Genomic DNA, 12,766 nt, shown 5'->3' with positions numbered 1-12,766 from the left:
TGTTCTCAGACTGTCAATTGTATGAAGTATATCTTACTACACTGTGATCTGTATAAACAAGCCAGGGGTCAATTAATTTAACCCTTATTGGTAAATTTACCTGGAAATTCTGAAACCTTCCATCTCAAGAATATTATAGAAGATAAGACAAATGATATTACCCTGGCCATGGCAAAAATTTTCTTGGATGTATTAAGAATTAGAAACCAACATGCTCTGGATAAAACATAGTGACTGCCTTGGGAAGTTTTCTCTGTATGTTGCTTTCAAAACCACTTTTGTGTGTCTTTGGACCATAATAAGGAATGTATGTGTAAAATTAAAATCTTTCACAACAACAAATATCCTCTGCCACCCTATCCCTAAATTAGGATGCTTTGATGAATTGACATTGAGGGTGACTAGGAGCTGAATTTGGTGTGACAGCGATATAAACTCATGTTCTGGTGCTAAACATGAATTCCTTATGTGAATATGGGTTAGGCAGAATGCTGAGCTTTAGCTCTGAATTACATGTGGTGAGAGTTCTCTAGAAATCAGGTCCTCATTGCTTACTAGCTTCCTTTGGGCCATCTTCCATTGCCTACGCTGCCGCAAGGAGTACTTAATAGAGTAACAGAATCATAGAATTGTGGAGTTGGATGGGACCCCGAGGGTCATCTAGTCCAACCCCCTGCAATGCAGGACCCTTGACTAAAGCATCCATGGCAGATGACCATCCACTTAGAAACCTCCAGTGAAGGAGAGTCCACCAGCCTCGAAGGGAGTACAGTGTTACCTTGGTTCTCAAACCTCTTGGTTCTCAAACCACTTGGAACCTAAACACTGCAAACCCGGAAGTAAGTGTTCCGGTTTGCAAACTTTTTCTGGAAGCTGAACATGCTCCATTTTGAGTGTTACACTTCCATTTTGAGTGTTACGCTGAGGTCAGTCTGTTTTTGTGGTTTTTTTGTTTTTTACTATGTGGAACCCAGTTCAGCTACTGATTGATTGTGTGCCTGCAGTACATTGTTTATTGCTTTCAAATAATAATAATAATAATAATAATAATAATAATAATAATAATAATAATTTATTATTTGTACCCCGCCCATCTGGCTGGGTTTCCCCAGCCACTCTGGGCAGCTTCCAACAAAGATTAAAAATACATCAAAATGTCACACATTAAAAACTTCCCTGAACAGGGCTGCCTTCGGATGTCTTCTAAATGTCAGGTAGTTGTTTATCTCTTTGACATCTGATGGGTTCCACAGGGTGGGCGCCACTACTGAGAAGGCCCTCTGCCTGGTTCCTTGTAGCTTTGCTTCTCGCAGTGAGGGAACCACCAGAAGCCCCTCAGCGCTGGACCTCAGCGTCCGGGCAGAATGATGGGGGTGGAGACGCTCCTTCAGGTACACTGGGCCGAGGCCAATGGATCAATGGTCTTGTTAGATAGTAAAATCCATGTTAAATTGCTGTTTTAGGGGTTGTTTTTAAAAGTCTGAGATGGATTAATTCATTTTGCATTACTCTCTATGGGAAAGCACACCTTGGTTTGGGAACAGACTTCCGGAACAGATTAAGTTTGAGAACCAAGGTACCACTGTAAACATGTTTTTCTCCTGCTCGGCACCTGCTCTCATAAGGTCTCAGAAGAAATCTCCCCCACCCTTACAATTATCAGAACCACAGAGATCTACTCTTATTTTTTCCAGAGTCTGAGGGATGCCCTCACACGTCATTCAAATATTGCCTTTGGGAACATTATGGTAAACAACACAATCAAGGGTGCCAGGGGTTTATTCATTCCATTGTGCCAGAAAAGTTCGATGTATAAAATATGTTGCATGACACAGAGTCGCTGGGACCAGGGCATCTGGCAGGTGAAGAGCTGGGGGAGAGAAGTCTGTGTGACTCTTAACAGGAAGCTGCCTTCTAGTTCAACACTGGCAGGCAGCAGCTCCTCAACCCTACCTGGAACAGTGAGCAGAGACTGAACTTGCCACCTTCTGGTGTGAAACAGATGCTGAGCTATGGCCCTTTGTCTTTAGCCCTGAAGCTGGGAACTGTCTTGCAAGTATTTGGGTTGTCTTCCAATGAACTATTAATGGAGTTGGGAAGAACGATCACAAGGGAAGTGTAGCAGGCAGACCCAGAAATGGCAACACTCCTTCTCTTGCTGCCTCTTGCAATTTGTGGGATTCAGCAGAGGGCAAAATGCCCACTGAATCTGATTTGGGATCAAAACGGCGCACTGAATTTTTACAGGCCAGGAGACCACCTCATTAGTGGAGTCATATCTCCAAGATTCATTGGAGGTCAATATCCCTTCACCTTTTCCAGAACCCCCTTAAGCAGTCTTGAGTCGTAAGTAGTGATGTATTGATTCTGCTTCCTACCAACTCCCTGTCCCAGTCTTTCTGGTACTCCTGGTAAATTGCTATCCCTTGTTTTTGGGGTTTTTGTTTTCTTTGTTCCCTTTTTCTCGTGGGCATCATAATTGAGGCAGTATCTCATTCAGTGGTATCAAATACAACTGAAAAATCTGGAGTATAGTTTTAAACGAAAGCAACAAACACTCTATTTTCTTGCAAACCTGTGATATGAAGATGACTGAAGCTAGGTTGTGTTTTCTTGGAAGGTCTAAACAAGAATGCCCTCATTCATTCATTCATTCATTCATTGAGTGATTGAAAGATTTCTGTATGTCTTTTACATGTTTCAATGTGTGTGTGTACTTTTTTAATTAAGTAATAAATTGAGTGAGGCCCTACAAAGCATAACTTGTTTCCTATAAGGTAGCAAATGCTGTGAGGTGCACTTGAGTTGTAGCTTTTCTGCAGTAACCAAAATAACATTCATTCCCTTATTTGTCTCCCATGGAACATTGGGGAAGGTTGAATGCTCAGACCATGTTCCTAGACATGAAAATTAGATAGCAAGTGGAGAGAACCATTTTCAAGGGGGAGCAACTCATTTCTTTCTCCTCCTGGCACAACAAAATATACGCAATTGCAAAATATAAATGACTACTATGCTTAAGGAAGTGCAGTTCAGCGAGTATGACTCAGATAACTTTTTATCAAGTGCTCAGCAGAGCCCCATATCCCTAAGACTTCTTTTATTTATTAGTATTATTTATTATTAAATTTATAAACTGCCCTTCATCGAAAGATCTCAGGGCACTTCATCTTGGCTGCATTAAGGGCTGCTCTTCTCATATGCCCATTACAAACATGCAAACCATTATTTGATAAACAATTTTTGTGAGATACGCAATGCCTAGAGAGGTCATTTGATACAGTGGCAGCTGCTAACCACTGATCCTGGTGGTAAACAAAAAAGGGCTGGTTTCTGGTTTTCCCTCCACCCTTCTCCTTTGCAAAAAAAGTGCTGCAGACATGGGTACTGGTAGACCTATGTCCCACTTCGCCAAACTTACTGGTCTCATTTCATATTTGCTTCGATGTATATGGGGGAAATGTGACTTTCATTTTCACTGGTCCAGGGATGACTATGCGATGCATTTTATTTGACAGATGGATTGGTGGAAGGAACTGGCACTTTCTTTCTTTCTCACTTGCCATTCAGGAGATCAATCATAACCCCAGGCTCTTACCCAACATTACCCTGGGCTACAGCATCTATGATACCTATTTTGATGGAAGAACGACTTCTGATGCCCTGACAGACCTCCTTGCTGGTGGGAAAATCAACATTCCAAACTACAGCTGTGGAAGACGGGGAGAACTGCTGGCGGTTCTTGAAGGGGGCGAATCCGACATCTCCACACACATTGCAAGCATGTTGGGTACCTACAAGATCCCACAGGTAAGAACTGGGTTCATGTCAAGCATGTTAGGGTAGTTCCATTCCACCTTTAGAACAGATGTGTGGATTGCTGTATGTCACATGTCTGTTTACTTCCAGCACAGTCTGCTGGGAACTTCTGTTTGTATATTGCTGTTTGCTTGGACATGAAGGGAAGCAGACATGTTTTTCTGTTGTTCCGTTGTTCCTGAACTATGCTGAATAAATGCCCGTAAATAGTGCTCAGTCTCTAAAGGTTTCTGAGGCTTGAGTTGCTGATTGATGCTGTTCCGAGAACCGGAGTTCACCCAGCTGCCGGCCGGTGGCTGGGTGAATGCATTGATGGATGTTTTATATTTGGCAGGAAAAGACATTCCAGCAGATTTGTTATCTAAACCTGTAAATAGATAGCAACATTTGAATTAGGCAAAAATGTTCCAAATGTATGAACAACCTGGCTGCTGAATTCTACACTAAATAAGTTTCCAAACCGTCTTCAGAGGCAGCCCTATGTATAACACATTGCAGTAATTTAACCTTGGGGTTACCAAAGCATAGACAATAGCTAGGCTATCCCTGTTCAGATGGGGGCATAGCTGGGCCACCAGTCAAAGCTGATGGAAGGCACTCCTGGCCACTGAGGCCACCTGAGCCTTGAGCAACAGCAAAGGATTCAGGAGTACCCCCAAGCTACAAACCTGCTCCTTCAGAGGAAGTGTAACTCCATCAAGAGCAGGAAGCTGAAAGAGATCATTTCCGGGGTGCGCACTATCCCTGCACTATCTCTGCAGCTTTCTTATGGCACCTGGAAGCATAGATTTGATCCAAGGTGGTAAGGGTGCACCCAATTATTCTGTTTTTTCTTTCTGCTCCATCTTTCTAAGATGTTTAGAGACTATTGAAGTTAAGGTGTATAGAAATTGTTTTTATTTAAATAATATTTGAGCTGTACCTTAATTAAATTTGTCATCATCTTTCACAAAGAAGTATCAAAGCTTTGTCCCAAGAAACAAAACACCAGTCTGTCTACCTTTCCTTACCAGCTCAGTTATGGCTTTGTTCTTAAGGATAAAGTCCATTCCCCTTTTGTCTATAGAATGGCCCCCAATGAAGAAACTCAGTACCACGGGATGGTCCAACTCCTCCTGTATTTCAAATGGACATGGGTCGGCCTCTTTGCTCCAGACAACGATAATGGAGAAATGTTCCTGAGCACCTTGTCCCCTCTGATGACCAGCAATGAGATTTGTGTTGCCTTCTCAAAAAAAGTACTACTACAAACCTGGCTGTGGATACCCCATGAAGCACCTGCCATGTGGAGACAAGTCAATGTCTTTGTTTACTATGCAGACTATCAAGATGGACTTTTTATAATCATGGAGGTACAATCCTTCCTTGAAAGGATACAAACTGGAGGGAAAGTCTGGATAACAACAGAGCTTCCAAATAAAATCTTGACATATGAGACTGAAGCCTTCTGGTATGCCCATGGTTCTTTGTCCTTTGTAATGAAGACTAAAAAAAGGACAAAACATGACTACTATGAGCCAGTGTATTCTCCTACTTGGTGGAAAGGATTCGATTGTTCATATTCAAAGCATGTATTGTCCGTGAGGGGTTGGGAAAGATGCAGGGAGAGGGAGAATCTGGAGATGCCGCCTCAGGAGGAGATTGAAAGAATCCTGTCACAAGATAGCTACATCAATTACTATAGTGTTCAAGCTGTGGCTCAGGCCTTAAAAACAGCATATACATCTGGATCCAAGAAGAGGCAGGTGGTGGGTGGAGGAGACATTGTTGAACCTCCAAGGCTACAGCCATGGCAGGTACACCATTTTCTTTTTGTAAACTATAATTCATTGTCTAGAATTAACATGATAGCTGTAATGGTTGTGAGGGGTTACTTGTGCGTAAATTGCCTTCGGTTTAGTTAGTTTGCTTGCCCAACCATGCTTGGGGTCAGAGCTCTCCCTCCGTGACCTGTTAGTCACTTGCAGAATCCGTCAGTGGGCGTCTCTTAAACCTCTTCCAGCATAAAAGCTGTTTGACCCCAAGTCTCCTCCTAAGTTCCCTGCGCGGAACGCGTCTGCGCAAGTGAGGGGAAGGCAGGGGCGTGCCAGCGCTCTCTCCACTAGATTCGGGTGAAGGGTCTGGGAGCCCTGTCACCAATTCCTCCATCTCCCTCTCTTCCCTATTGGTGTTACACTGAATTCCTTCCCCCCTGCTGCTCCCCTCTCCAGCCTCGTTCGGGAGCCCTGCCTCCGCTTCTCGCTCTGATGTCAGTTCCCTGACAATAGCAATTCAATAAGCTGCCTTACACCGAATTAGATCATTGTTCTACCTAGGGAATCTTTCCCAGCACTACTCAGAGATGCCACTGGGAAATGAAGCTAATACCGTCTGCATCCAGAGCAGATGCATTCCCCGCTGAACCCTTTCCTGCATCCAGAGTCAAGCATAGCCTTTCATTTATTGCTACAAATTTACAAGGCACCCTTTAACACATGAGCATGATCCCAGGCCATTTTGCAAGAATGCATAAGAACACTCACTAAATGCTGCCGTTTTCCATGTCATATTAGCTTCATCCTTTCTTGAAAGAAGTGCAGCTCTCTTCAAATACTTCGGATGCTGGACAATACTTGGATGAGAATGGGGCAGTGGCCATTGACTTCGATATTGTGAATTGGGTGCTGTTTCCTAATGATTCTCGTGCTAGAGTGAAAATTGGAAGCATAAAGAGACAGAAGTCCTCAAATCTGAAGTTCACCATTAACCCAGAAGCAATTGTGTGGCCCAAGCTGTTGAAGAAGGTAGGAGAAATTATGCTATTCCCTATGGCGTCTATTATCTGAAAAGGTCTTCAGATCTAAAGTTCACCATCAACCCAGAAGCAATTGCATGGCCCTTCTGCTTTAACAAGGTAGGCAAAATTATTTGTGCCATTTAATTAACCAAGACATAGTTTGTTGAATATTACAACTGGGACTTGTTATTTCTGGTCAGTGACTAAAATAAATTAATTCATTCAGGCTGCAATAGATTGTAATGGATTGCTTTAAAGTCATTCAGCACCAGATGAAAAGAAAAAAAATGACCCCAAACCGCCCTGTCTCACACTAGTCTGTATTTTTAGAACAAAGGCAGCAACCCTACTGGTGACATATTCCCCAAATTTACCCTGAAGCATCACATGGGTAGGCAAACTAAGGCCTGGGGGCCAGATGCAGCCCAATCACCTTCTCAATCCGGCCCGCGGACGGTCCAGGAATCAGCGTGTTTTTACATGAGTAGAATGTGTTCTTTTATTTAAAATGCATCTCTGGGTTATTTGTGGGGCATAGGAATTCATTCATTATTATTTTTCAAAATATAGTCTGGCCCCCCACAAGGTCTGAGGGACAGTGGACCAGCCCCCTGCTGAAAAAGTTTGCTGACCCCTGGGTCAATGCATCCTATAGAACAGCTCACAGGAGCAGGAGAGTGGGTATTGCTCCATCTGGTGGGCAGAAATGCTTGTATTGAAGGCACAATCCAAAAACTGAGGTGTTGAATCCCTACCTTTAGAGGTAAATATCCCACTGTGCTCTTCTCAAAAGCTGTGACCTGATTCCATAGACACAAATGCTCCTAACACTTTCTCCTCGATGATCCTTCTCCTGTGTGGTGTAGTGGTTAAGAGCGGTAGACTCATAAACTGGTGAACCGGGTTTGCGTCTCCGCTCCTCCACATGCAGCTGCTGGGTGACCTTGGGCCAGTCACACTTCTCTGAAGTCTCTCAGCCCCACTCACCTCACAGAGTGTTTGTTGTGGGGGAAGAAGGGAAACGAAAATGCTAGCTGCTTTGAGACTCCTTCAGGTAGTGATAAAGCGGGATATCAAATCCAAACTCCTCTTCTTCTTCTCTTCTTGTTGCAAACCACAGAGCCAGAGGAGAGCATGTGTGAGCCGTGAGTCTTCTTCTTCTTATGCTTACAATGTGCCGTGTTCAAGATGCACAGAGAGCTGTCGCCCTGGATATGCCAAGAAGGTGCAGGAAGGGAAGCCACCATGTTGCTACGATTGTGCTCCCTGCTCCGAAGGGACCATCTCCACTCAGGGAGGTAGGAGAGGACGTCAGAGGAAAGGGCCTTTCCTGGGAGGATGAAGCAAAAAGTTGAGCTAGGCCAAACAAGACATTTGTAATTCGAGTTTAGCTTACAGCTCCCACCACTGTTTCGCTGGGCACGGGGTAGCTTTTTGTTATTGCTTCCTATGAATGGAATGGCCTTCCCAAGGAGGGCTATTCTGTTGCCAACTGCATGGCCCTTCTGGCACCAGGAGAAGAAGCCTTTATTTACTCACTCACTCCATCATGTAGAATCTGGATTTAATGATCCACTCTACAGCATTTTATTCCATAATTTTTAACTTCTACCAGTAATATTGCAGGTAGTACACATATTTGAATCTGATGTTGCTGGGCTATCTAGGTGGGTTGAGAGAAAGTAGAAAAGATAAGTCAGGGTGTATTGGTTTCACCAAACCTGTGGCCTTTTAAAATGGGGCATCTTCCAGACAGTGATTTTATAGGAGCTATTGTCTTGCTCTGGGGCCCAGTCAGTCCTAGGGCCAATGAGGTAAAGGTAAAGGTACCCCTGACCATTAGGTCCAGTCACAAACGACTCAGGGGTTGCGCGCTCATCTCGCTCTATAGGCAGAGGGAGCCAGCGTTGTCCACAGACAGCTTCCGAGTCATGTGGCCAGCATGACTAAGCCGCTTCTGGTGAGCCAGAGCAGCACATGGAAATGCCATTTACCTTCCCGCTGGAGTGGTACCTATTTATCTACTTGCACTTTGACATGCTTTCGAACTGCTAGGTGGTTAGGAGCTGGGGCCGAGCAACGGGAGCTCACCCCATCGCAGGGATTTGAACCACCAATCTTCTGATCGGCAAGCCCTATGCTCTGTGGTTTAGACCACAGCGCCACCCACGTCCCATAGGGCCAATGAGAGGGCCCAGCTATTTCACTGTGGCCTCTATCAGTTTAAGGCAGTGTTTCCCAAACTTACAACTCCCATCATCCCTAGCTAGTGGGACCAGTAGTCAGGGATGATGGGAATTGTGGTCCAAACTCTAAAGCGTCTTCAAACTCTGACTTTGTCTTCAAACTATCTAGGAGCTGGAGGAGGAGGCACATCAATTGCCCTCAGCCACAGAGCCCCTTTTCCTTGGTTTTCCTAATGGCTCATCACCTTTCTTTTGTTCTTCTAATGGTTCATCTCCCAGGCGATTACTTAATGAGGAAAGTAGCCTGGCTTTTTAAGATTTTCATACTTCCTGGGTCTGGGGATTAAGTATCTGGCAGCCACAAACTCATAACATTAAGGTTTAGCCATAATACACTGGAATCTGCGTTTATACGAAGTCATTCCAATGATCTAACTAACCCAGGTGTCTAGAACTTTTTCTTACTGGTGGGGCAGATCTTAATTTCCCCAAATCTTGGCAGGCCAGGCCAAATTTAGCAGCTGGGTGCTGCTTACAACCTGTCAATCACCTGTTGCAATAAAAATGTCAGGTAATTTCCATGCTTTAAAGCCCCAATTGCATTTCAGAGTACAGTGTAGGCTTTGTTGAAAATTGTTTGGAGGCAGCCCAGCACTGTTCCACTAACGTCTGATATTTGGGTGTCAAAAATGCAGCACAGTGGTGTTTACAAGGGGCTTTCTAACTGCCACACACTGTGGTTTGTACCTCTGGTTTTTGAGTGTTGAAAGAACAGCAGTGGAAACAGAGAAGTGGCTTCCCTTCCTAGAGCAATGCATGCTGCCACCCAGTAATGGAAAATGAGGGAGCAATCTTTGAGCTCCCAATAGTTCCTTTCAAGCCCTACCCTGATGTCAGGTGTAGTGTACATGAGGGTCACTTCCCAAAATTGGATTTGCAGGTCAAATGGAGAGTCCAAGTGGGCCATGTATCACCCATGGGCTGGAGGTTGCTCTTCCCTGGTCTACATTAACTGGAAGAGGCTCTGACACATCTCACAAAGTCTCTTTTTCTCTATGCAGATGCCAATAAATGCACCAAATGCCCAGAATATCAGCATCCAAACAAGGACCGAACTCGATGTGTCCCCAAAGTCACCACCTTCCTCTCCTATGAAGAATCTTTGGGAAGATTCCTTATTTCCTTTGCCCTCTTCTTTTCCTTAACCACAGGCATTGTGTTAGGAATCTTCATTAAATTTCTTGACACGCCTTTAGTCAAAGCCAACAACCGAGACCTCTCCTACATCCTCCTCATCTCCCTTCTGCTTTCCTTTTTGTCCTCTTTTATCTTCATCGGCCAGCCAAGGAAAGTGACCTGCCTTTTCCGACAGATGGCCTTCAGCATCATCTTCTCAGTTGCTGTTTCTTCTGTCTTGGCCAAAACCATCATGGTGGTGTTGGCTTTTCTGGCCTCAAAGCCAGGAAGCAGCATGAGGAAATGGCTGGGGAAAAGTTTGGCCAACTCTATTGTCATTTCCTGTTCCAGTCTCCAAGTTGTCATCTGCACCCTATGGCTGGGTCTCTCTCCCCCATTCCCAGAATCCGACATGCACTCCCAACTTGGAGAGATTATCTTGCAATGCAATGAAGGATCTGCTGCCATGTTTTATGTTGCCCTCAGCTACATGGGCTTCCTGGCTGCCATCTGCTTCACAGTGGCTTTCCTAGCCAGGAAGCTGCCTGGGGCCTTCAATGAAGCCAAGCTGATCACCTTCAGCATGCTGGTCTTCTGCAGTGTTTGGGTGTCCTTTGTGCCCACCTACCTGAGCACCAAGGGGAAATACATGGTAGCCGTGCAGGTCTTCTCTATGTTGGCCTCCAGTGCTGGGCTTCTGGGCTGCATCTTCATCCCAAAGTGCTACATTATCATACTCAGGCCTGATCTGAACACAAAGGAACAGATGATGACCAAAAACTAAGCATGGCATTTAATTCTTAGTACTAGAGGTATGGACAAATTCTGCACTAGAATATGGACTGGACCCCTAGATAAGGATGATTACACTGTAGAAGAAGAAGAAGAAGAGTTGGATTTGATATCCCGCCTTTCACTCCCCTTCAGGAGTCTCAAAGCGGCTAACATTCTCCTTTCCCTTCCTCCCCCACAACAAACACTCTGTGAGGTGAGTGGGGCTGAGAGACTGTAGGTGTGAAGGCCTCGTTGGACTCCCAACATCTGGATGAGGAGCCCCAATAATGTTCTGTTTTTATATGCCGCTGCAACCCAAAATAAATTTTGAGCTACTCCAAGTAATATATATTTATAACCAACAGACCTGTCTCCTTTCAGATTCATTTTTCTTTCCATTCAAATCCATTGTTTTAACTGAACCTTCTTCAATTCATTTTCACCCCAGGTCTCTCTCTCTCTCTCTCTCTCTCTCTCTCTCTCTCTCTCTCTCTCACACACACACACACACACACACACAGAGAGAGAGGGGGGGGGAACCACATGAGGATTCTGCCTTAGAAATCATTTTTTTAGGATTTAGGATTTAAACTGCCCTAGTGAAAAAAGAGAAACATTACTACATGACCTAGCCTGCAAGAATAAATGGTTTGCTAAAATTCTGCTTCCATGTGTCCATGCAGTTTAGAACAAGAAAGTAATATTGTACAAAGCTGAACTAAGGGACGAACAGTTTTATTTAGAAATGTTAATACATGTTGAAACTTGCTTGTACTTTTTCATTTCCAGTGGTATTTGTGTGTCAATTTATGCATAAATATTTGCTGGGTCCTCAGAGTCTCCATGATGCCGATAATGTTTGGAGAATCTCCATGTGCTTGAATAAAAAGAGCTTTTGAGGTGAATCTGAGTGTGATTATTGATTTCCACAACAAAACTAAAAATCAGGCCGAGCCAAATCACGTACGTGAACCTCTTGCACTAGAGAGCTCACCATTGTGTGTTTCCCAAAGCTTCACCTTGGCACATGACAGAGTTAGGTAAAGGTAAAGGTACCCCTGCCCGTACGGGCCAGTCGTGTCCGACTCTAGGGTTGTGTGCCCATCTCACTTAAGAGGCCGGGGGCCAGCGCTGTCCGGAGACACTTCCGGGTCACGTGGTCAGCGTGATGAAGCTGCTCTGGCGAGCCAGCACCAGCGCAGCACACGGAAACGCCGTTTACCTTCCCGCTATAAAGCGGTACTTATTTATCTACTTGCACTTAGGGGTGCTTTCGAACTGCTAGGTGGGCAGGAGATGGGACCAAACAACAGGAGCTCACCCCGCCGCGGGGATTCGAATCGCCGACCATGCGATCGGCAAGCCCTAGGCGCTGAGGTTTTACCCACAGCGCCACCTGCGTCCCAATGACAGAGTTACTTCCACATAATACACTGAAAACACTCTTATACCAACACTTTTGGCTCCCCCCAAAAAAATAATAATAATGAGAACTATAGTTTTTTAAAGATCCTGAAAGTTGTTAGGTGACCCCTCAGATATATTTGATCTGGTGATGCTGTTCTTCAATGCCAGTCCAGTCCAAAGTAAGACCATAGACATCCACACCGTAATCCTAGGTGCAGGGGCTGACCTGGGCTGTATTGCTGAAACTTGGATGTGTTAGCTGGGTGGACAGGACCATATTCAGATCAACTGGATAGTCAGCACAGGCCTGCCAGTGGGGTCAAAGGGCTGTGTGTTGTTGCTATTGTCCATAAAAGCACCACCTGCTTTAACAAAAAAACCTTGGGGTGGGTTAAGAGGGTTTGTTGGGGTTGATGAACAGACAGGGAATGCTGATGGTCTATCAACTCTATAGTATATAACAGCTCCGCTGAGAGAACTTCACTGCTTGCTCTTTTGTTAGTGGTCTGATATTCAATGTGTCACCAAAGCCCTTAAGAGCTTTGGGCCATTTTATGTGAGGTATCGCCTTACCCAATCTTTATTCTCTCATCTGCTTCAAACTGCGGAACTGGCATTGTTACAAGGG

General features: G+C 44.7%; 2 protein-coding genes across 2 annotated transcripts; both read left to right on the top strand.

The window, feature by feature from the left end:
• The first annotated feature begins 2,726 nt into the window (after window positions 1-2,726).
• LOC114592677 (vomeronasal type-2 receptor 26-like) lies at window positions 2,727-6,474 on the top strand. Its single transcript, XM_077923383.1, has 2 exons — window positions 2,727-3,810; window positions 4,886-6,474. The coding sequence occupies exon 2, from the start codon at window positions 4,887-4,889 to the stop codon at window positions 5,721-5,723; it is 837 nt and encodes a 278-aa protein (XP_077779509.1). The 5' UTR covers window positions 2,727-3,810; window position 4,886; the 3' UTR covers window positions 5,724-6,474.
• On the top strand, window positions 5,739-10,959 carry LOC144326833 (vomeronasal type-2 receptor 26-like). The gene is made up of 4 exons (XM_077923680.1): window positions 5,739-5,747; window positions 6,372-6,602; window positions 7,716-7,893; window positions 9,843-10,959. The coding sequence occupies exons 1-4, from the start codon at window positions 5,739-5,741 to the stop codon at window positions 10,739-10,741; spliced, it is 1,317 nt and encodes a 438-aa protein (XP_077779806.1). The 3' UTR covers window positions 10,742-10,959.
• Window positions 10,960-12,766: the final 1,807 nt, after the last annotated feature.

The sequence above is a fragment of the Podarcis muralis genome, chromosome 2, assembly GCF_964188315.1.
Source record: "Podarcis muralis chromosome 2, rPodMur119.hap1.1, whole genome shotgun sequence".
NCBI classification, from domain to species: Eukaryota; Metazoa; Chordata; class Lepidosauria; order Squamata; family Lacertidae; genus Podarcis; species Podarcis muralis.
The sequence above is the reverse complement of the archived record's forward strand: the minus strand, read 5'-3'. Positions and strand labels throughout refer to the sequence as shown.

What these genes read in the sequence shown, in the direction of transcription:
- LOC114592677 (XM_077923383.1), top strand. Translation starts at nt 4,887, where the DNA reads ATGGCCCCCAATGAAGAAACTCAGTACCACGGGATGGTCCAACTCCTC.
- LOC144326833 (XM_077923680.1), top strand. An exon ending in GGCCCAAGCTGTTGAAGAAG is followed by an intron (nt 6,603 to 7,715) that starts GTAGGAGAAATT and finishes TGCAAACCACAG; the next exon opens with AGCCAGAGGAGAGCATGTGT. An exon ending in GACCATCTCCACTCAGGGAG is followed by an intron (nt 7,894 to 9,842) that starts GTAGGAGAGGAC and finishes TTCTCTATGCAG; the next exon opens with ATGCCAATAAATGCACCAAA.